This window comes from Rhipicephalus microplus, chromosome 3 (assembly GCF_043290135.1).
Source record: "Rhipicephalus microplus isolate Deutch F79 chromosome 3, USDA_Rmic, whole genome shotgun sequence".
In the NCBI taxonomy this organism is placed as follows: Eukaryota; Metazoa; Arthropoda; class Arachnida; order Ixodida; family Ixodidae; genus Rhipicephalus; species Rhipicephalus microplus.
The window spans coordinates 88,039,560-88,065,312 of NC_134702.1; the positions used below are offsets into that span (position 1 = coordinate 88,039,560).

The 25,753-nt window shown below is 43.9% G+C and overlaps 1 protein-coding gene across 1 annotated transcript; it reads left to right on the plus strand.

Annotated features, from left to right (window-relative positions):
* The first annotated feature begins 2,522 nt into the window (after positions 1-2,522).
* Positions 2,523-16,499, plus strand: LOC119160389 (uncharacterized). The gene is made up of 6 exons (XM_075887913.1): positions 2,523-2,684; positions 4,921-5,587; positions 10,825-10,964; positions 14,151-14,237; positions 15,426-16,278; positions 16,380-16,499. Coding segments are annotated over exons 1-6 (1,896 nt in total). The 5' UTR covers positions 2,523-2,537; the 3' UTR covers positions 16,382-16,499.
* The last annotated feature ends 9,254 nt before the right edge of the window (positions 16,500-25,753 follow it).

A 25,753-nucleotide genomic window follows, 5' to 3' on the forward strand; every position in this document is an offset into this window, starting at 1 on the left:
TATATATATATATATATATATATATATATATATACGGAATTTAAAAATTTCTCATGTGTGTTCTCGCCATTCCTGAATAGATATGCGATGTCTGTGAACTGTGGCACATACCCCCATACCAGTGTCAGACACCCGCCCCCGGGTATACGCCCCTGTTTTCGTTAGACGACAGATAAAACGGGATTTCGGCATTATTCGTGTCATGATCAGCGAGTGGTATCCGTCAAACCATTTCACTCTACCATGTTGATTTGGGTTTACCACAAGTTAATGGGTGATAACGACAGCAACGAAGTGTAAGCGGACGGACGGACGAATGGACAGGCAGACAGACAGACAGACACATAGACAGATAGATAGATAGATAGATAGATAGATAGATAGATAGATAGATTGACAGACAGATAGATAGATAGATAGATAGATAGATAGATGGATAGATAGATCGATAGATAGATAGATAGATAGATAGATAGATATAGATTTTGCAACGATGCATCAAGGAAGAGCGTAAATATTAACAGTAAGTAAAAATCAATGTTTTTAATTTGTGGACAATCGGCTGAAACTACTGACATTGACGTACCACTGTGCGTATTTTTATACGCGCCGCCAACAGCCGAAGCCCTCTACACCGTGGTGGCGGGGCTGTGACCTAGAGCCAATCTCAAGGTATATCTACAGCTAGACCTTCTTACGGTGTGACGTGAATTAAGACATTCAAAAGTTATCCAAACAAACACGATATTTCCAATGTTAAAATGGCATCGCTGCCTTTGATTGGCTCGAACATGCACATGCCCGTGCAGAGATCAACAGGTGGCGGTTGACTTTTTCTGGAGGTGTGTCATTCGTACGAAAATTTAAGACGACACATCCACTTACTTCAACCAACAAATATGATACACAGTGATGATAGAAAGACACTCTTGGGCTACGTAAACACTTTCGCGTATGGTGAATTTGTCACCGTAATGTGTCATAGTGAATGTGTCACCGTAATCTTTATACAGCAAGTGCATAGACAGGTAGGTAAGTAGGTCGGGTCACCGCTGACAAAACGTTTCATCTATTTAAACATTCTGCAAGCAGTTTTCCTCATAAACAGAAAGCTGCGTGCTCCCAAACGATTATATGCTCTATGAATGCCTCTTAGCAATGGTCGGCTGTACAGCACCCAAAATATGCATACGGCTGAGCAAAAGATTCCTGAGAACGCTTTTACTTGTAGCGTACAATAAAACAATATACTTTATAAGCAGATGCCTTTATAACATAGGGAGTTTCTTGCACACTTTGTGCCCTACCGCCATTCCACCATGAGCAATTTGATTATCGCCGTTTTATTTGCTGCCTTGCTGACTGAGGCAATGTTGATTTGTTGGTATACCCCTATATAATTATGATAAACGTGTTTAAATAGAACTGCAGTCCGACCTTCTTATTTTATCACTAAAAATTCTAATGCCACTAGGGAGTGTTTTCCAGACAATTTTCTTCATCAGATGATGTAACTGCGTCTAGAATGTGCATCCACAGTCATTCAGTTACGTGAGTGGTAGCTTTTATCGACCTGACAACACGGAGTTAACAAATTTGTTTGATGCACAGAACAGCTAGAGGAAAGCGAAGTCATTCCATTTCGGATCTCCAATCTTCTGTATCTGCTCATGCGTGGAGTAAGTTAGTTCGTGACAAATACTTTAGTCTTACCTTTTGTGCACTGACAACACGCCACGTGTTGCTGTACTAAGTTTAGTCGCGTAGATTACTTATTGTATGAAAGAATTTATTTAGCCTCAGCATCATCGTCTTTAGTGACACAAAAAGAAACCTCGCCGAACCAGCGCATAGGCTTCTTACACTAATCTTTCTTGCCATTTCTTTTTCTTTCACTTTTAGTATTACTTTTATGTTTTACTGATAATAGATAAAAACGCCATAACGAAGTTTTCGGGAAGGGCATAGCTTCACAACAAACATACTTAGGTCTCCAGCAAACGCATTCACGAGCGCAACGCAAGATCTATGAGAATTGAAACAACAAAATCCCGTCTGGTTATTTAGATAACTTTATTGGCCGTTACTTGTTATTTAGTGTGTTTTTTATGTACTTTTGACGTATTCACAACGCGAGAATTTTGGCTTTACAGATCTAGAAGCACACAAAAAGACCCCGACTTGAATTTTGGTGACAAAGTGGCCCTTGGTACTGCTTGACACGCTTAAAAAGGTACTCGGTAGGTCAACTGAGCTGCCTAGGCCACACTGTATCACGATAAAAACTAACACCGTATACTTAAATGACCACTGATCGCGCCTTGGCCGCAATTGCGTACTTTTTGGCACAACAGCTCCGCAGAACAAAAAAAAGTAACAGCCACACAAAAATATAAGCGCTCACCGCCGTCCTTCGTACCGTAGTAGGAATGGAAAGACCGCCAGGAAAACGCTCGCGATTAACAATCTAATTGCTCGCTTAAAGAGTTAGGCCTCAGTTCTTTTTTTTTGGCGACGAAAAAACACGAATATCAAAGATGGGCGTTCCCTTTATCCTCCCCTTCGCTGGCAATGCTCAGCTGCTGCTGTTTCTCGCCAGTCGAGTGCCAGATATAAAAGCATTGCCTTGGGATAGGACCTTACAGAACCTTCGGCTCTTTCATAGGATTAAGACCGACAACATGGTGAGTACGTCGGACAAGGGTGTGTGCATCGCGGGTGACCGCTTTACGCTTGCAAGGGATTCTCGGAGATATCCGTTAGAACGCAGCGTTTTGTAGCTTTTCGATGAACGCGGCTCACCAATGCTAAAGAGCCCCAATTCGTTCACTTGAAAGTAGAGCTGGGCATTTATTTGTTTCATATTCTGTGTAGAGTGAAGCAGTGCACGGAAAGCGTTCAAGTTACAACTGATTTGCCGGATTGGACACTTAGGCGCTAGAGAAAAGGCAGAAGAAGAATATCGAAGCTTCTGATGCACAATTCGTGAGCAGAGGTACGTTTCAAAAGTGGACTTGTCTTCAAGGCTGAAACATAAAGTGGCAATCTTGAAAAAGACAGGTCCTGCATGCTCGGTATTTACGAAATTCGTACCACCTAGGTGATATTTCGGTGAAACCGATGTCAACTATTGACCATTTGATAAGGGCATGTTTGTCTGAGCAAAGCCTCAATGCGATTTCAAGTTAAGAAATGTTTTATGGCCCAAAATAAGAAACAAGTATGCAATAAAAGTATATATTTATTGTAAGTATTAATAACAGGTAACACATGCGCTGAAAAATCTGGCTTGCATAAAGTGTGGAACGACGCTCAGATGCGTTCGCACCCACAACAACCAAAGCCAAAGCCCACCTCGTAGTATCCTATTGGCTTCCAGCTATAGGAGAGCTGATAGTGTCGAAAGAAGGAGTATTTCACGAATATTTTACGCATATTTTGACATTCATTGTATTTTTTGGCCAACTGTGCATCAAGAGGACCCATTAGTAGGTGATTCGACCGTTTGTGGGTTTCAGTGAAAAAAATAGATGCGGAAGGTCTAGTGTGTCTGCATATATACCTATAAGAATACACTTCAGCAGAATATTGAGGGGTAAAATGAGACTTATAAGCCACAAGCTATAAAGCACGCCCTCTGTCGGTGACAGCCATTTTCCCTTGTTCTGTACCATCATGATCTACATGAACGGGAATCGTCATCTGCTTATATTTCACCCTGCCGCGGTAGTCTAGTGGCGGTGGTACTAGGATGCTGACCCGCAGGTCACAAGATAAGATCCCGGCTGCGGTGGCGGCATTTCTGATGGAGGCGGAAATGTTGTAGGCCCGTGTGCTCAGATTTGGGCGCACGTTAAAGAACCCCAGGTGGTCGAAATTTCCGGAGCCCTCCACTACGGCGTCGCTGATAATCATATGATCGTTTTGGAACATTAAACCCCACGTATCAATCAATCAATCAATCAATCAATCAATCAATCAATCAATCAATCAATCAATAGGCTTATATTTCAGCCACTGTTAACCATTCGATTTGAATATCAAACTCAAGAAAACTGAAACAGCTTGACTCTTCCTGCAGCTACCCACAGAACGAAATCATTCACTGGGATGCTGACGTCCGCGAAGCAAGCAGCTTTTTACTTCTTGACTGGCGAGAGCCACAATGTTTCCAAACTATCACGTCTCTCGCTTGTTTATGCAACATTCAATTATACAATGAGGATTCGCAAAACACCATAAGGTTTTGTTTAGGATGCCTCTTTGTAAAGCACCAGGATTAAACTCACAGCGCAGAGTACGACCAACAATGGGATGTGACTGTTCTTTAAGCTTGAATTAAAAAATTAAGTTTCTTGCTCCCGAGTGGCTACTTTTCTAGCTTTCAATAGACCTTCTGGTTGAAAAAAAAACAACTGCCGTCGTACTGACGCTTTCAGGGTTTTTCATATATAAGAGCCCTGCACTAAATAACCAAAGTTTCTTTAAATGTATAAAAATTGATCATAAATCACCATTTCAACTTTCTCTATAGCCAATCGTACACCTAATTCCATAACTCATGGCTAAAATTCGTGCACGACCTGCAATGATTAACTATGAACGCTATGGAAGCCAGCAAACAGGAGAAATGTACTTTATTTAGTAAGACAAACTCCGAAAACGCCGAATAAACCAACGAAATATGATATCGACAACACGCGTTGGCTTGCGCTGTTTTTTTCATGAGTTGGACAAAAGTGTGTCACTACAATACGTCTACCTTTGGAACACAATGTCGTGCCCCGCTATTTGTAAACAGATTATTTTATATGCATTTACAACTGGGCCTTACGAGCAACGGTGCATAAACAAAAATGTGTAAATTATTTCGTGTTCGGCACTGCTTCCCTTCTCACAGTTACCATCCTCTCATTTCAGCTGCGCGCCGCCGTACTCCTCGCTCTCGCCGCCAGCGCGTTCGCTGGAGGACACTTTTCCGGAGGTTACAGCCTGGGCTACGGTCTTGGCTATGGCGGTCTCGGCCATTCCCACTATGGTCTCGCCCATGGCATTGGATACTCCGGCCTGACCGGCTACGGTCTTGCCTACGGGTATGCTCCTGCTGCGAGCTACGCCATCGCTGCCCCAGCTGTCGCTGCGTACGCCGCCCCAGCCATCACTCGGTATGCGTACGCGGCTCCAGCTGTGCACAAGGTCGTGCATGCAGCTCCAGTGGTAGCCGCTGCTCCAGCCGTGGCTTACGCTGCCGCTCCGGCTGTGCACAAGGTCGTGCATTCAGCTCCAGTAGTAGCAGCGGCCCCAGCCATAGCTTATGCTGCTGCTCCGGCTGTTGCTAAGGTCCACACGTACGCTGCCCCTGCCGTTGCCACTGTACATCATGCTCCGGCTGTTGCCGCCGTTACACATGCCGTGCCAGCCGTGGCTGCCTACCACACGGCCCCTGTCTACGGCTATGGTGTCAGCAGCCTTGGCTACGGCCTTAAACACTATGGTTATGGCCACGGTCTTCTCGGCTATGGTCTTAACTATGGCTATGGCCTCGGCTCTCCCTTCCATTACGCCACACTTCTGCGCAAGAAAAAGTGTAGGTATCTTTTTGTGTCGTGTCTGCTTCTTCCTCTTTGTATTCCTAAAGCAAGCATGACGTTTGGTGATTCTATATTTTCTTGTTTCAGAAATTTCTCCAATGGATTAGAAGGGCCGAAATACAATGCATATAGGAATGAGAAAACACTCTTGGAATCTGCAGGCGCTTGTACTTACTGTAGCAGACAAATAAACTGTTTCCATAGAATCTTCTTGTCGGCGTTCTTATTGCTTGTTAAGAACATCACATATCTTCTAGCAGCCACAACGGGAATGACGTAACGCAGCCGTGAAAGATAAACGTTTCAACTTCGCTAATAAAAACTCGAAGTTGGAGGCCTATAATTTTCAATAATACTGTCAATGTGGTCTGGCAGTTTTACAGCAGTGGGTTTAAACAGTCTACATACATTATAGGGCACATTCACGTAGTTATTCAATAGTTAGAGAGCGTAATAAAAATAAGCATAGCAGATGACCCAATGAGCCTGTAGTGCTAAGGAGGGCGAAAAAAATAATGCAACATCCCTTCCTTTCAGTTCAATACGAATTCACTCCTGTCTTTTCTCGTTCCTCTATTCTGCTGGGCTCATCAGTTGTCTCCAGTATTATATCACCCAAAACAGCGCACAGCGTGGAGACGACCCCGTGAGCAGGTTATGGTTCCAGGATTACACTCAAATTTCTAGAGGCAGAATTTTCAAGATTCATTTTTCTTTCATATGTTAACTATGTGCTATTACTGAATACATACACAACCTACACGCGAACGAGTGTGCGTTACAGTACATTTTCGTTGGTGCCTTATTATTAACATGTCAGAGTACATATAGGCAAGCATGCTCAAAAATATTGATGCCTGTGTGCAGGAGGAGAAATAAATTGACGTAAACGTGCTGCCCTGTGCTGTTAGGAAGAATATAAGGGGAATACAGTGCAGAAGAAATGCGAGAAAACTTGAAATAACATAAGATAAGAAAAAAATGATGAGACACTGCCTCGAAAATATTTCGCAAAGATTGTGCAGTTAACGCAGATAGCTTAAAGCGCGACGCATGTGTGTTTTGCTGCAACAACTACTGACCTCGAGTGCAACTCTACAATCATTCTTCTTTACATTGCTTGAAGTGCAGCTAGAAAACACTTTGAGTTCTTTTATAACAACAAAACTCCACTAAAAACGCACTCAACCTAAAGGGGCAACACAGTATCTTAGGAAGAGGAGTGGTACCGAAATAAAGCATTGGAAAATATATCGGTACGGCAAAGGGACATGTGCATGTTTTAAGTTAAACCTTTTCAAGTGTTCTTGGATGTTTTTGGAGTTTTGAGCAGAACTTCACGTTTATTTTTTTTTACTGATTCCCACTTCCAAAAAAACAGCCAATACTATACAGACAGCTGCTCCCATGTAAAAAGTAAGTACGGCAAGTTGATAATTGTAAATCAATCAATCTATTATTCGATCAATTAGGCAACCCATATTTTAGTAAATAGACAAATGCGCGACACACAGGCAATTCCCAAGCATGCCTACACCACGCAGTGAAAATGAAAGCTCAAGGAGTGGTTTTTAAAAGAGCAGTACTAACACCGGAAATGCCGAAAACACTGAAGACCTCAGGCCTATTTCCCTCACTCACCCCGTGTGTTGGGAAACTGATGAAGAGAATTGGCGGCGATAGAGTGTCGGTATTTTCGGAACAGCAAAACATTTTGCCGACACTATGTATAGTTTGCACCTACACGGGTCCACACAAAACGTCCTACTTCAACTTCACAGGAGATCCTGGACCCTGTCGAGCACCTCAACACTGCTAAAGTGGTTCTCGCATTTGACCTTCGGGGTAACTTAAAGAATGTGGCTCGCGTATCTTCTATCTCACTTGTTACAAATGGGTAGTGAGCGTATTACTTTCCGTTATAACGAACGATTCCTCACGAATTGGCATATATCATGCTACGAGACACTGCACTTACCCGCCACGGTGGTCTAGTAGGGAAGGCACTCGACTGCTGACATGAGTCTTGTGGGATCGAATCCCAGTGTGGTTGTCGCATTTTCTGTTCTGTTCTGTTTTAACTGTTTTGCTGTGGAGAGGTTGAGGTGCCTATTGCCTCGGCTACTTCATATCACAAAGTTCTGCAGCGAAAAATGATATAACAATACAGAACGGTACCCACAAATTAACAATACGAAAAAAAACACATAATTGCCCCCTTAAACCAGTTCAAATAACATGCCAATACACAGTTTTCTTCACGCAGTTCACGCAGTCATAAACAACTTTCACGCCCACCTTACTAATCTAATGTCAGTATATACATGACCACATTTTACATAATACCCATCTCTGGCTGTCAGTCATAGGCGCTTGTCCAGTCCGGTCTCCACTAAAAAGTCAGTCAGGAAGATTATTGCCTTTTTCTGGAGATGCATCTCAGGCCATGGTCCAAGTAGTTTCTTTATTGTGAGGGGCCGTCTGTCCAAACTTGCTAATTTGTTCTTTAATTTTTCTCTTTCATTCGGGTATTTAACGCACTCCAAAAGAATCTGGCGAACATTTTCTTCTGCATGACCACAATGGCATTCCGGTGAGTTGGATCGATGTGTCTTGTGCAGGAAGCTGTTTGTGTATGCTACTTCCAATCTAAGTCGGTGGATCAATGTCTCTAGGTGTCGTGGGAGGTCTGTCGCTATGGAAAATTTTCTGTGTGGATCAACTTCATAAAGTACCGTTTCCTTTGATTTAGGGCTCTCAAACCACTTCTCCATCGAACAATGGTTAGCTCCTTGCGATATAAAATGTCGAATATCCGTCCCAAACATAGGGATTGTGCAATCCCGTCCTTCCTTCAAAGCTTTCTTCGCGAGACTATCAGCATCGTCATTTCCCTTTATTCCATTGTGGTTGGGTATCCATTGGAATACGATGTTTTGACCCTGCGATGAGGCATATTCCACAGTTTCTGCAATACATTGTGCTATTTCACAATTTTTGTAAGGTGATCTCACATTTCTGATTAGCTGAAGAGCAGGTTTGGTATCAGTGCATATCACCCATTTTCGTGTCTCGGGATTCTCGCAGATAAGCTCAACTGCTTCAAAGATAGCCACCAATTCTGCTGTCGTCGATGAAGATTCGTGCGATAATTTGTACATCTTCTTTTTCTGAATTTCGGGTATAAAGACCACACAGGCTGACGATTCTTCTGTGCATGATCCGTCTGTATATATCTTCGTTTTTTCATTATGCAATACATGACGCTGATAAAGTACCAACTGTGCCGCTACTAAAGGTGCCATGTCTGCTTTCTTCTCTATGCCTTCTATTTTACGGATAACGTTGAGAAGTGGCAGCGTCCAAGGGGGTTTTGAAGGTTTTCATTGTTTAAATTCTCGTACTACTGCTTGAAATGATGATATAGTATCCTGTAGTCTCGTTGCCGTTCTTTGTGTTAGTGCACCAGATAAAAAATGACTTTCATGTTACGTGAAAATTCTAAATAAATTTCGAGATGTTTCTTTAGTTGGGAGTACTGCCAAAGGTGGCTCTCGAACCTCCGCATGCACTAAAGCACTGGAAGTTGACCGTGGTAAACCCAGACATACCCTAAAGCTCCTTGTTAATAACAAGTGAAGTCTCCTTTCGGTGGAGGTTCGGAGTCCGTGCAGCAGAGGCAGTGAGTAAGTTACGATGGGGCGTATCCAGGCAACATGTAGGGCTAATAACGACTCTGTAATACCACCCCATTTGGCCCCGCAGAGATGCCGGAGGATTCGAATGGCCTGATTAACTTTTTGTTCCAGGGACTGGACATGAGGCGACCATGTTAGTCTGCGGTTTAAAATTACTCTCAAGAATTTATGAGTTTTAACCATTTAAATAGGCTGATTTTGCAAAATAATCTGAAAATTGTCAGGTCTTTTTAATGTAAACGGAAGTATGGCTGTTTTAGCCAGACTCAGTGCCATACCTCTTTTTTAGGAAATAATCTTCATAATCTAATCCTTCTTGTAGAGTTTGTTGTACATCCAAAAACGATGGACCAGACGTCCATTTACTTATATCATCAGCATATACTGAACATCTGATGTTAGGTGGAAGATTATACGGGAGCTGCGCCATTACTGCATTAAAGAGAGTAGGGCTTAGTACGCTGCCCTGTGGCACTCCTTGGTTGACAACATGTTCTGACGTTGGGTCCTCCTGCGTAACTACAAAAATTTTCCGGTGCATCAGGAAGTCAGCGATCCAACGCAGTATCTTGTCCTTGAATCCCTGTAACGCCAGGCCTTCCAGAACGTGAACGTGACTCACTGTGTCGTATGCTCGGTGGACATCAAGGAATACAGCGACAGTGATGTTTCCTCGCGTTCGTTGGTTTTCCAACGCATTTTCGCATTTTCGATGGAAGAAAATATGCTTGAGGCCCGCGTGCTAAGATATGGGCACATGTTAAAGAACCGCAGGTGGTCGAAATTTCCGGAGTCCTCCACTACACAGTGTCTCTCATAATCGTATGGTGGTTTTGGGCCATGAGACTCCAACAATCATCAAGACATTGCACATTGCGCATATCAGTGAAGCAGCCACACAAGGCACCCCACAAAGAATGCTTTTGTCATAATTATAATTTATTCTGGTCATGATAAAGCTCCCCATCTGGTTAGCTGAGGTCGCCGGTGTGTGGCACGCGCTGTTTGCGGCTGATATCCCCACTTGGGCAAAAGAATGAATGGTTCGAGAGCTCGAGACGAACATGCAACAAGCAACACCTATCGTGAAAGAATATGCTTTGCATACCACAGGACATGCAAAAGATGCCCCGTGTGCTGGCTAGGCTCGTGCATTTGTCACCGGCCGAATTTAATATGCAGCTCGGCACCACCTACGAAAATGTGATGAGAGTACTTTGAATGTAGTTGTCTTCATTAGAGAGCACTAGACATGAATGCAGTTCTCCGCAGAAGAGAGCACTCGACCTTCATATGATGACACCCAACCAGCGTCCCGTCAATCTGAAGATGAATGGGTGGATGGAAGAACTTTCTTTTTAGTACTGACCAACACGTTTCGGGTGTTACGAGAAGCCAATCTTCATAATCAATACTCGTATCGCAGGAAAACAAATGCGCGGAGTCTCCTTCAGACATGCTTACGTATATCCCACGTGACATAAGGGGAACAAATGGTCCGCATTCTTCCCGTAGCTTGGCTTTTCGCACTCCAGGTGTGACCCCATCCACACGGCGTGACTGTGACTTCCACTATGGTAACCCCACTGCGTCGAAGGAGGCTATCTCTCAACTTCGTGGTCATATGCCAAGTGTCTTCTGTGTGGACGCTACCGGCCCACACCTGGCGGGGTTGGTACACGGCGGCCGTCTTCCACCGAAATAAGACCATTGAAGGAGTCACGTTTCGTGCCCGAAACATTACATTTGTGAAGGGGATCACCACTGCACTAGCCGACGCTGATTGAGAGTCCCGGGTCATTATTGCTGACTGCGGGGGCGCTTGCCGCAATAGTCAGCGAAGGTAAATTCCATAATGTGCATTCTAAATTTTCCCGACTTGCGAGAGCACAGGTTACCGTCGTACCATGGAACCTGCTCAGGTTAATGTGGGTATTGAGGGAAATGAGACCACTGACGCTGTCGTTTGCGTGCTCACTCACCGGGCATTGCCTAGTCCGCAGCCAGCTCCGAAACCCGATTTACGTCCAGCCACCACATTTAGAGCAATCACCTCTTTTTATCGATCCTCCTATGGCCAGCGAAATAATGGCCAGCCGGCTGGCCTATCGAATTCATTTGAGCAACAACAGTATTTTTGTTTGGACGCCTAGTAATAGGAGTTTTCAAGTTTTATCCTTTCACTGCCTTCTACATATGTTAGAAAGTGACTACACTGATTAATGTTCTGTTTGTGAACAATCTTTTGTGGTGTCTGACAAAGTTTGATTTGAAAATGTTTAGTAGAAAAACATTCTTTGAAAATGAACAAAAACGTTAGTGAGAAGGTAAATATGCAATTTATTACACAATTGACGCTATACTCTTGTATTAATGCGGTGCAAGTAGAAGTGTAATGAATGGGGCATGTGATAGAAGACTGCACTGGTAAGCCGTAAAAAAGTTCCATCGGAACTTTTTTTGAACAACAAACATTTTTTCTAAGTTGCCCCTTTAAGGACTCCCAGCAGTTACTCATGTTGACACTTGTGTTTCTGCACAGCACATACTTACTCTTGCAAATGATACTGAATATGGGCTGTAGCCCATATCCAGTATCACGTTAAGTATCCAGTATCCCGTTAAGTATCAGTAACGTGCACCCAGATTTGGGTGCACGTTAAAGAACCCCAGGTGGTCAATATTTTCGGAGCCCTTCACTACGGCGTGTCTTATAATTACATAGTGGTTTTGGGACGTTAAACCTCCCAGACCATGTAAGAACAGACTTCGTGTCACAACGCTAGATTGTTAGGTGGGCTCAATGGAAAAGCGGACTTGATTGGAAAGCCGGAAAACACGATTGACTATTCTTGTCTTTACAAAATGGTTATCGGGGCTTTTAGTATCACCATCGTGAATACTTAAAATTCATGAATGGCATTCATCGATTCTCTTTCCCTTTCTTCCTGAAAGTCGGGATTCGCCTTCTTCAGCTTTCATATAGTCGTACACATAATTACAAGAGCGGGAGCGTGTTAAATAGGGATATTTTTCGTTCTTGAAACGATTAAATTATGCTGAGAAGATACTGATTTTAAGAAATGCAAAAATTGTTTCACCTTATCTGCTTGCCTATTGAGCCTTGCCGAATGAAATTATTATTCCCTTCCAAAACCATGTTTATGTGTCTTGTTTTATAAAAGCCTTAGTTGTTGAAAAAGGAAGAAAGGCACAACTGTGTAGTGTATTGCAACTAGAATTGAGAAAATTCATTTTCATATAGGCGACGGCATAATATATGCAATCCTATAAACAGTTACGATTGCTTCTCGGGCTGGTCACAAAATTTGTCTTCGGTGTCTGCTAGTTACGTAGAAGTGATAGGAAAGAAGATTGTAGCAAAGTTAGCTACTACGGTCCACGAGAACGTTCCCTTTACACTTACACTCGTTTCCTTTTCAGAAAGCAAGAATGTTCTTCCTGAAGTGTGCCACCAATTCTTTAAGGAGGCTTGGTTTGATAAACCCCCAAATTCTTCACTGTTGCATGAAATACAGCCCTTTTTTGATTGTCACCAAACCAAAAGATCGATTAAATAGTTCACTCTTTCCTGCAGCCTCTACGAATAGGTATTCTAGATAAACCGTACTTTTTGTGCCGCATCAAAAGAACGTCCACTCTGGGCAACCAATGTAATGATGCCGATGCGCTAGAGAAACATATCATTATAGAATTTCCGCGACATGCCCAACAATGCGCTCAAGTGAATGATCAATTTAACCACCTCGACAGCCCACTTCTTACCTACACGAGAGTGCTTGGATCAGGCCTTATCCCCATAACCATAGAAGTGCACTGAGAACATGTCATAATTTTTAAATGAGCATAAGTTTGATGAACTGCCTATAGTTCTTACTGCTCTTTGCCATAGCGTTAGGACACTAATGATCATATCTCATAGGCAAGATGTATATGCGCAATAAATTATGTGTACGAACTCTATCCCCGATAGAAACACTCTGTATGAACTTTAAACTGTATCCATAGACTATGCCCATACCTGTACCTGCTATGTTGCTGACCCGCAGGTCACTAGGTTGAATCCCGGCAGCGGCAGCTGCATTTTCAATAGAGGCGACAAAAATATAGCCCCGTGTGCTCAGATATGGGTGCGCGTTAAAGAACCCCAGGTGGTTAAAATTTCCGCTGCCCTTCACTACGGCATCTCTCATAATCATATGGTGGTTCTGGAACGTTAAACTTCACATGTCATAATAATCATAATCATCGTCACCATCATCATCACTGTACATTTTATACTCCCAATATTGTCTATATGTGCATAGCACTTCTGATGACTGTTTCTTGTTTTATTTTTTAAAAAGTTTTCCTAATTCTGCGTGTATCTTGCACATTACAATCGTGAAGTTTTGATAGGTTGCTCTAACATAGACTACCTTGCCATATTTTTCACACATATATAATAATAAAATTTATACAAAGAGAACAAACACAAAATTTCATGAAACAAAAGAAAAATCCGTGAATGCGTTGCTTCAGAAGTTACCTATCCGGTTTGGCGGTGTGCATGCACTGCCGTGCACAGTGCTATTACAACACTGCTCATGGTTTGCGCTCAAATGCGGTGGACAGAATTTTTAACTAAGTACTGCTTAATCAGGGGTAATTTTTTATTACATCTGAAGTGATACGTGATGTAGAAAAGCTAGCCATTTTGGGGACGCTTGAGTCAGAAAGTGAAAAGAAATAAGTTTAAGCTGTTACTTTGGCTGGGATATTCGAAGATAAAATAGTTATTCTACAAGAGTGCGTAACGTGCGTGTAACAGCAGAAACTGGTTTTAACCTTTTTCTCATAGCCAGAAATCAGGTATAAAAGCCCCGATTTCGACCGTCCGAATCAGAAGCACCTGCTCCTCTGCCGGATAAGAACCACCTCCACTATGGTAAGTCCGCTGATGGCTTTGCACTAGCTGCCTTTTACTTTGAATATCACGTAATAGTATAAGTAATACCTGACAGCCTTTGTAGAACAATCAAAGAGCATGCGGTGTGTTCGAATTGGATACACGCTTTTTTCTTCCTCATTATTGGACTCCGTTCAGCAAATGTAACTTATAGCTTTCATTTAATTATGCATTTTGAATTTTTAGATGAAACATTAAAACTAATCAGGTCCACCCAATATTGGCATTAAGACACAGATACAACTCATGCCTCGCAACGTGAGTCGTCATCTTTGCTGGTTCTTTAAATTGAAAAAAAATTCTTGAGACATATAGTAACAATCTCGGTCGCATGAATTTTTCTGTATTAATCAATCAGTGGCAATTTATTGGTCACAAATATATGGACATAAGTAAGCTCAATTTATAAGCTTTCTCTGGATATAGCAGTGCCAAATAGACAACACATTGTTCTCGCTCAACAGGTAAACTGGCCAGATTGTTAGTAGCTGCCTAGAAGCATTTGTTATAATTCCATGCATACAGAAATCCCATAACGAAATCAAACGGTCGACATAAGCTTTCGCTTATCTGAGGTGCTTTCAACAGAAGGCTAATGTAGAGGCCCATTAGAACTACTACCACGCAGTTATCTTGCTAATACTTCCAATCCTCAAAGTCATGCAGATTGCTGATCGCTCGTGTAATATTTTTTTACAAAGATGTGTTACGACGTTGGTTTCACTGGCAGTTGCGAGCGATAGGTGTTTGAGAACCTCGCTTTTAAAATGAACCAGTCCCACTGAAAACGAAATATGAATGGACTAAACTTAGTTTAAAATGCGCAGCGTTCACTAGTGACTGCCCAATTATTTCAGGAAGATCGTTAAAATGAGGGCTGTCTGAACCAGTAAGATAGATAAATGTCTCCCTAAACTTGTAGCGCCATATACAGGCGTGATCCCTTATTTTAGGTTCATTGGAAATGTTCCTGCGCTCATGCCCTCATTCACTCACAAATTCTGAAAGAGAACTTCCACCAAGATATAAGTTTTAAATGGGTCAGTCTGCACTAAGTGCGCCCCTCGAAGCATACAGACATTAAAAGTAGGTGTTCCAACGCTCTTCTGATCATTATTTTTATTGCACTGTGCATTAAGCCGTGGCGCAATGCTCATGTTTTCCCAGCTGCGTGCCTGCATTGTCGTCGCTCTGGCCACCAGCGCCTTCGCTGGAAACATCGGCCACCTTGCTGGCGGCTACGCCCTCGCCAGCAACCTCGGCTATGGCCTTGGCTACGGCAGCCTCGGCTATTCCGGTCTTGGCTATGGTGGGCTTGGTCTCTCTCACTACGGTCTTTCCCACGGAGTCGGCTACTCTGGCCTAACTGGCTTCGGTGCTGGCTACGGATACGGATACGCCCCAGCTGCTAGCTACGCCGTCCACGCTGCTCCTGCTGTTACCGCTGTCCACGCTGCTCCAGCTGTTGCCACCGTCCACGCTGCTCCAGCCGTGACCGCTGTTCACGCTGCTCCAGCCGTTACTGCTGTCCACGCTGCTCCAGCTGTTGCAACCTATGCCGCTGCTCCAGCAGTCACCAGGGTGGTACAGTCGGCTCCTGTCGTTGCTGCTGCCCCAGCCGTCACTTATGCCGCTGCCCCAGCTGTCACCAGGGTTGTGCAGCAGACCGCTCACGTTGTCGCTGCTGCCCCAGCCGTGACCGCTGTCCATGCTGCTCCAGCTGTCGCTACCGTCCACGCTGCTCCAGCTGTTGCTGCCGTCCACGCTGCCCCAGCTGTCGCTACCGTCGCCCACGCTGCCCCAGCCGTCGCCACCTACAGCGTCGCCCACGCCGCCCCAGCTATCGCTACCTACGGCATTGCCCACGCCACCCCAGCCTACTACGGCTATGGCGTTGGCTCTCTCGGCTACGGTGCTGGAAGCTACGGTTACGGCCACGGTCTCCTCGGCTATGGCCTGAACTACGGCTACGGTCTTGGCTCTCCACTGAACTACGCCACCCTCCTCCGCAAGAAGAAGTGTAAGATTCGGTTTCTTTACACTACTTTTATTCTTATTGCATGATTTTTGCCTTATATTGTTGATTGGTACTAATCACGCTTTCCTCGTTTCATTCTGCAGAAATTTGCATCTTCTCCATCATCAAATCGTACCGAATGTGGAAAGAAGTGGAGCAGCTGGGGCCGGGGTTTCAATCAAGTATATTGGTTGTGGCCGTCCAATAAACTGTTCCGTCCAAAATGTTCAGTTTCTCTGTGCTCTATCGCATTTATATTGATTCACGACAATTATTCGCGAAGAGAGCTTCCCTGAATACGGCAATAATATTCTTAACTTGGGCACATACACCCTAAATATCAGAATATTTGTTTTACGGCACGCATCGATATCAAACAAGTTGTCTTGTGTATTGAGAAGTACCACTTAAGAAAACAATGGTAAACGAATGAACGTAGCAGGCTGACAAGTGTTTTGGGCTCTTATTTGTGAGAGACACAATTAATCCCGGACTATGCTGATGCCAAACGAGAACCCAATATTATGTCCGGCGATGCCTAAGTTGTTCCGCTGCACACGGTGGATTTGTGATCAGGCGACTCACACTTTCAATATTTACTTATTACACTCAATATACCCATAATAAAGTCAATTACGGATGCAAATATTATATTTTTAGAAGCACACAGCCCTATTTGTTCTAGAAGACTTAAATTGAAAAAAAATACCACTTCAATATATGAAGTAGAAAAACAGAAGATCGTTTTTGGAATGGACACAGTTTATCCACAGCCGCCTGATGGAAGCAGACGACGACTACATGTAGCTTAGCCCTAAATCAACGTAAGAAGCTTTCTTCTCCGCGTGACCGCAGCCGCGCCACGGTCATGGCCCGCGGTTGTCAGGAGGGTGGAAGCACTCTTTTGACTAGATCTACATGTTTCGCTCTGAGGTCAAGCTTCGCGTTAACAATTTCGTGACGTGAGAATCGCCAGTTTTGGTTTCAAATTGTGAGATGTAATGTGAAAGCTAGCTGCAAGCATCTGAATACCCAAGAGGTTGCTATCGGGTCAGCATGAGTCTGAACCACACACAAAATCAAGCCCAAAAAGCAGCTGGTTTTAAGCCAAATGAGCACCATTTAAGCGCTCTGAATAGTTCTGGAATAAACGGAAGTGCTGCAAAAACCACGCGTGCTTTTGGTCACTGTTGTAATTTTTACTCCAATATATTGATTTGTGTTTTTATTTACTCTCTTATGAATGGTTTATTCTTAAAATAAATCCCTGCGAAGCTTTGTCCTGCTCATCATCATTTACTTTGTGTATATGCTGTGAGGGGGTACTACATACATGCGAAATACAGGTGACTACCGACCCACGCCTTAACGAGCTTCGTCCCTAATATTCCGAAAAAATCACCGGTGCATGCCTCAAGGTTACGCGACGTGGAAAAAGCTGGAGTCAAAACCCTCGGTTTTCACGTCGGTTTAACGTAGTAAACCTGGCGTGCCCTGATTTTATCGGCGCTGACTGACGCGCATGTATCGCCAGACAACAAAAAGCCTTCAAAAGTCCGCTAGAGCGCACCAGGCGCAACGTGCCCCATCGACCGACGCCCGTCTTCTGCAATCCGATAAGCCGAGAACGCCGCCAGGGCCGAAGGACTCCTGGCTGATGGCTAGGCGTAGGATTCACAGTGCCTAGGCCACCAGATGCTTACAAAAATCACAGCACATCCACGGAGGGAATGATGATGAGTGGGCCGAAGCTCCCATCAGTCCGTCTGTGCTTCTGTCCGTCCATGCGACCGTCCGTCCAACCATCGATTCATCCGTTTGTCCGTATGCGACCATTCGTGCGTCCGTCTGTGTATTCGCCGTCAATCATTCCGTAAATCCGTCCATGTGTTGATGCGTCTATTCGTGCAGCCGTGCACGCGTCCGTTCATCCGTCCGTCCGTTAATCCATCCGTTCGTGCGTGCGTCTATCCGTTTCTCCATGAAACCGTCCATGCGTCCGTTCGTGCATCTATCCGTCTGTCCATCCGTCCGTCCGCACGTCCATCCATTCATCCGTCGGCTTGTCTGTCTGTCCGTCCGTTCGTTCATCCATCCGTCTATTCATCTAGTGAATAGCCCAAGTACCGCCATCTCGTATCTTTTCATCATTTATCACATAGAAGTACCGCTATCTAGCCAATACTCTGAGCACTAACGAGAGGTGCATACGTATCACAACTACTACTACTACTACTACTACTACTACTACTACTACTACTACTACTGCTACTACATCACGGACGCACGACCCATCGCTTAAGGAGCTTCGCTCGTAAAATTGCGACTGGAAACCGTACGTAAAACCAGTGACCCTGCCCCTAAATTGTGTTGCATAGGTGGTCGGTAATTTTATAACGCTGAATATCACCTACCGCAACACCGCCCTCGTCGGCATCTACGAAGGGAGTCGTTCCTTGCGCTTTGCCTGGGCATGACCGCTGGCCAGGGCCTACGTAACAGAAGCATTCGTGTATTGGACCATTCCAGAGACTATAGGCGGTGCAACGATAGTGATGTCGCCAGCGTGCATGTCAGCGGCGCAGAGCGTGAAGACGCGTTCATTGGTTCATGACTACTGAGAGACCGAACTGCGTCACTGACTGCGTCGCAGATTATCATCATGTGACAGCTTCGGTGCACGGCTGCATGGTGCCACCTGCGTCGCTGGAATGATCGAATATTACTCTGTTGACTGTGCACAAACAGCGTTCTTGGCCGAGTAAAGATAGCGTTTCACCTATTTGGAATAACGAACGTCAGACGCCCGCTCATGACCAATCGGTGCTAATATTTCTGCTTCCCATCGTTTTCTTCGCATCCCCTAAAAATAACGCGAGCATCTTCAGAAAGTTCTTGCTTCGCTAAAGAAGGAAAACAACGATGCCTACCAAGTATGCACTGAAAATTAGGAAATGGTTTTTTTTACTTTGCGTAGTTCCAATCGCCCCGTACCTGCTTCGTCATACTTTTTCTTTTAAGTAAATTGCAACGCTTCAAAGAAGCTTCGTGTTCTTTCCCCTAAAAATGAGCATTTTATTTCTTTTCACTCAAATGAGTGTAATAATTATTGCATGGTTGTGGTGGAAAAAGCACATGCTTGATACGCTTGCAAAAAAGAAAGCGCAATCGCACGAAAACGGGCTACTTGGAGTAGTAACACATGTGAAGAAGCTTCGCCTACGTAGATCTGGGGCTGTGCTGCCACAAAAAGTTGTCGCCGAGTATAGTCACTTTGTACAAGGAAGACGTTTTGCCATTGACGGCAACATTCCATGACCTATCAAGCAGACAGCTTTGTAGGAGATTCAAAACAGACTAGCCAACATTAAAGCTTGCACGTTTAATCAAAAGCAGTAAGCGGCTGACTACGTCAAAAGCCTGGCTCAAATCAGAGTAGACAAGGTCAACTCATAGAGTTTCCTAAGATTAAATACAAGGGACTCTATCACTGCAGTCGTTCAGCGACCATGCGAATGATGGGTAGTACACACATTTGCCTAGTCTTTGAATTTGCGGGAGACGAATAGTGCTTGCTGCTTTGTTTATATTTGGTTTTGGTTTCATTTCGAAAGTAAAAAGGAATCATTTTCAATCTTGTAACCTGATTCGAAATGTTGAGCCTAAAAAATTAATGTGGTAAAGCGCAACCACTGAACACTTGTTGATTTTCGTGTCGTGAGAAAACAGATCCAAGCCACGCGAACACATGTGGAGCCAGAAGCAGGCCAGAAATACGAAGATTAGACAAAGCTGTGCACTACCCATCATTTCCATGCTCGCTGAAGTGCCGTGTGTTACAGCTCCCATAGACACTAGCGCCATACTCCCCTCTAGTTTATATTAAAAAACTCCATGGGTCAACCTGTCCTCTCTGAGAACTAGGCGTCGAAAAGCGCATTTAGACGAGACACGACCAGCCGAAACGAAGGCCATGCACAGCGAGAGCACCCAGCGCACACGCTACGCTTCTTTTATCCCCTCGGTCTATGGATGCGCTTCTCATGAATCGCCAACTCTATGTCACAGCGTTCGTGTGTGACGTGGACCGCGTCTGACTGGCACGCCAGTGCGCGTTTCTTGTAAAGCACATGGGAGCGTTCCCGCGCTCTTCTGGGACGCAGACAGCGTTCTCGTCGACGAGCATCGTGTGAGAGAGCTCAGGTGATGAGCGAGCGTCTTTTGCAGTCAGGTTCGTGCCCCGCTAGTTCCCATTTCATGACAGCCCGTCCACCGCTCGAAGAGATAACGTAAGAGCTGCAGCGTCACTTCTCCCTGAAGTGGCCGTTGTACGTCTACTTGGGCGTCACACTCGCTGTCCACCATCACCTAGAGCCGCACACACACACACAGGGTCCTACAGGGGGCACACCCACACACCTTGGTGTGGCAACACTCAGCGCACAACACATAGTTTTCTAAGCTTGGGATCATCCACAGCCGCAGAGTGGCATTCACAACTTGCGTGGTTGTCCCTTGGTCGTACCTGTCATACGGCTCTGAATGAAGATCGCCATCCTCAGTTCTGCCTGGGCCAGTAGCCTAGGCAGATCCAGCCTATGAGGACGTAAAGGAGATTTGCGCCATCATACTAGCAAGATTTGTGGTAGTTGAGTGGCCAGGGAGAAACCAGTGTTGATTAGGTTTCAATTAATTACTCTCGCTAACATATAACATGTTGTGAAGAGCCACCTCAAAGATCTTTCATGTGGCACACAGTAGAAAAAATCGGGCGATAATTAGAAACATCAGATTCAACAGCCCGAAATAGCAAAAAATCCACGCGATTTTCCACATGCTGGGAAATGCGTAAGTGTTTGGATAGTTATCAAATATTGTATTCAGTACTGGGGCAAATATACTACCCTACGCCTTTAGTATGGAAGTAGCGATGTCATCTCAACCACACAATAAGGATGGTTTCGAGCGTCTAATGTGTGAGGCGATGACCTTTTCATACAGTGAAAGACCACTTGATGTGCTAACTACCTTGTGCTTCTGTTCAGAATCCAAGAGTCGGAGGTCTTATAAATGAATGAAATTTCGTGGAAGAACAGCCAGCAATGGCACAAACCTCGACACCGTACGATTCGAGTAGCCGAAGGACTCCTCACGTTCGCAAATAATGCAGTGTATGAACTGTGGTCTTGTTTATATAGGCATTTCGAGAAAGTTCTGAAAGAGCTGAACTCCCCTTTCCACTTCCTGAATTAATAACATTTAGCCTTTTCGAGTGCGCTATACTTAAGCTTCCTTGCACTTATAGATCCAGGAGAGAACAAGAAAACCAGTGGGAGTATTTTCGTTGTTTCGGTGTATATAACGGCATGAACTTACGCGTGTTGTTTAACTCAAGCTCCGCAAAGTTCTGAACATGCTTAAGAACAATTGGTTTGTGAGTAACCCGTGACTGGTTAAAACGACTGCTGTAGCTTGTAGTTTCAGCACATACAGACAATCTTGGGTGGAATTCGTCAGGACGATCTCAGAGTGCGAAACATCTACGCGTGAATCGTTTGACAGACAGAGATCTAAGGCGTTGTCTCTGCAATGGACGGCTGTGTTCTTTTGCAGTAGAAAATTAAACGCCAGAAAACCCAAGAGCGGGCTCCACTTTTTAAATGAAGTGATTACAATGAGAGAAGGTAAGCGTGCTCCAGTCAATTTCAGGTACATCACCAAGAACAATAATTCTGTGCCCGCTATGAGGAGAAATCGTATGTTCAATAGACGACTACCGTCATGAAACAACGCAGGGAAAATGCTGGGTGGTAAATATTAACTTTCTCGGTGCTCCAGGCTTACTTTCAACCAGTTAAGTTCTTCGAAAGACTTTTCGTCTGTTCTTCAAACTGATTTCAGTGAACTTTCAATGGCAATCAGCACTCCATTGTTTTTCTAGTTGGTTGCCCTGAAATCTCGGTTGTCGTGATGGACGGTGAATCTCGGGAGAAAAAAGTTAAATGAGTAAATTTTAGGGCCCAGCCCCGTTTTAAAAATAGCCGTAATAGGAAAAGAAGACAAAATAATATTAGCGAAAAACTTGTTTTTCTTGGTACGCAAACCACGATCATTCCCGTAGAGAATGTCCACGTTACAAGGCTTATTCGACACTAGGCACTCGCTCATAGAGGTCAAGCATCTCATTATGCAGCACCCCAACGAAAAGGCTGGAAGAGGCATGCATCCCAGAGGCTACATCAAAGGGTCACTCAAGCGCTGTACTGTTTCCTTGTTAGTCTCCACGGAGAGTGAAAAATAGGCCGGAAACATGATTTTAGGTGCCAGAAAGAAATGGGAGACGGATCCGTTGAAGTTATATGCTTTTTTATGTCAGAAGCAGTGGTGTCAGGGCTCAGCTTCGAAACGAAAATGGCTTTTGGCTGCTGCGCATGATGTTGCCATTGAACAGCACAAATAGCCGAAGTCGTCACTGCCCGAACGAGGCAGGTTTTTTGTTCTTTCTCCTTCAGGTGGAAGAGGAGCTACAGAAGACGCCGTCGCAGGAATCACGCTGCATCGTTTGAACGTGCCTTCATCTGGCAGTGAATTCGACGAAAAAAGAGTATTGGAGAGAGGTTGTCCACAGTACGCAGGCGACTTTGAAATCACAGATCGGTCACCGTTCTCCCGCACTGGGAGGGCCGCAGTTGAAATCACTGGCAGGGTGTCCATGCGGTTCTTCAGCACACTACACAGGAAGTGAACCTCTCTACAAAGGGACGTGATGACGTGGACTTGTTGTTTAGCATCCCTGAACTGATCCTTACGCAGTGCTTGTTTTGTTTCCATAGTTAGAATACGTCGTCGCTGGCGAACGGGATTCCCTTTAGCGCATCGAGGAAAAGGTGGCGCGAACCGGAGAGAGATCACCACTTGCAGTGTCACACGTGCAGAGGCAGCTGGTCTGGGAGCTGTATTTCCCACTGCAGAAAGCCACAGAGTAGTTTTCGCTAGTCTTAGCGTCAGCATGGCTTGGATCACACAAATCGCAGAACGAGGGATGTAATCCAGACTTCAGAAGTTGCCGCTCTTCATCTCACCGCGAAAAAATGGGCAGAATCACAGCAGGCGTGTGCCCCGGCTAGGAGCCATGGTGCGAGATTAATAATAATAATAATAATAATAATAATAATAGTAATAATATAATAATAATAATAATAATAGTAATAATAATAATAATAATAATAATAATAATAATAATAATAATAATAATAATAATAATAATAATAATAATAATAATAATAATAATAATAATAATAATAATAATAATAATGTAATAATAATAATAATATTAATAATAATAATAATAATAATAATAATAATAATATAATAATAATTATTATGATATAGTAATAATGAAAACCATAACAATATTATGAGTTATAGCCGCAATAAATAAAACAGCGAAGGTGGGGATAACAGTAATAAAGAGGGACTTGCTTATTGCCATCATAGATAACGGAAAGTACAGGTGAAAGCGAAAAATAGCGCACTATCATGTGCTAAAGCCGTGAAAGCAAAAAAAGAGAAAAAAGTTGAATTAATACTTTTGTTTTGTCAGTGATTAAGAACGGCTAAAATGATTACATAGTAGTGATCCAAAAGCTGTTATGTGTTGTGCAACGTAGGTAAACTTCGATATAACGAATATATTGAAATCAATGATTCGATGTATAGAAGAGTTCTATATTGAATTTAGATTCTTAAACCAACGCAAATTTATCGAATACTTCATTTTTTTTGCAATGCAAGTGCCAGTACCATATATGCTTAATACGGGAGCACAAAAATCGAATTCACACAACGCGAAAGTCTATTCTTTTCCACTAGAGGTCCACTGACCAGGGATTGATGCGGCCCAGGTCAAGAAGTCTTCTTCATTACGGTCAAACGTCACACCTGAATCACGAAGTATTGCCGGTACAGTGCAATGTGGTCATACTGAATAATAATTCGTAGAATCCTAAGGCAGCTCAACCATATTGAGTGTTGCAGTTGCAGCTGCAGACGCCCCAAGTTACGTGCGGCACAATCCATTTTGCCACAGGCGCCCGCAGACATTTAGATTTGTCATCTCTGGTTTTCTTCTTATGCGACACTGAAGCATTTATTTATAATAAAACTTTTGATGAATACGTGTTCGAGTGATGTTCAAAATAGATCGTATATTATGGACGTGAAGTTGAGCAATGTGAAGCAATGTATTTCACTGGCAATTTTGTTATAACAAAGTTCTTCATTGGAACTTGCTATTCAGGCTCGTGGTAACATGTGATCGTGAAAATTAGACAGATGGATATCCCTCATTCAAATCCAAAAGCGCCGTCTGTGGGGTGTGGTCATTAGTATGTGCGTGTGTGAACGATTAGTTGATATGTGAGTATGAGGTTGCATGTAATTGTCCAAAATAAGTTTAACTGCATATGTTTTGTGAAGCGAATCGCAATTCTTATCATACCGAACACGAGGACGTCTAGAAAAGACGAAAAATAATGGAATCGCGAGCATCAGTCGAAATATACTACACGTATATGAAATGCTCATCATCCAACACATGGAAAACAAGTAATAGCTATTGGTACATTTTCCACTTCGATAGGCCTTCAGTCAATGGATGGACCGAAAGATATAAGTGGACACCATACAAGTGACAGTACAGAAATTAGTAGCTGTGGACCTCTCGGTACACTACTAGTGCCTGGTGCAATTCCACTGAGCTATACCAACTCACAATAATGATAGTTCAGAAACACTGCATTTATTTTTCTCGCCTTCTTCCTCCAACCATGATCTTACCTGGCAAAAAGTTACTAACCTGCAGGCTACCTACGAATGCAATCAAGGTCCCAGGCTGGCAACCACAGCTACGTGATGAAGCCGCCCTCTGTTTTTGCAAGCATCACCGATCGACGTGCCTTGGAGTCCCAGGAGCTCTCCTGAAAGGTTCGCTAGAGCGGCGGCGGGGAGGCCAGCACAACTCTAATACCAAAAGGAAGCATATACACTGTAGGCTGGTGGGAGTGGTGCTGGCATGTGAGAGCGGTGAAGTCGTACTGGACATAACGTTAAAGAGCGCCCTTAGGGGAAGCTCAGTAGTTTCAGCGCAAGGATAGCTTTTGGTGAATTTTTGTAGGAAACGATATGGTTAGTGCAATTGGCTGTCCACTGTCATTCGCTACAGTGAAAACGCAATAGGTGTTTTGAGTGCAGCTCGAACATGCACAAACAGTGTTTTCTTTCGCCTACCGCTAACAAAGAGTGGGTATAGTGCTCGACTTTTGACTGCAAGGTAATAGAATAGAATCGCGATCACTGTTGTCGCATTTTAGATGGAGGTGAAAATGCTTTAGGCTCGGGTACTTCAAGTGGGGTTCGCATTAGGAGCCCTAAGTTGTCGAAATTGCCCTTTTCTTTAACTACGGCATCCTACTTAAAT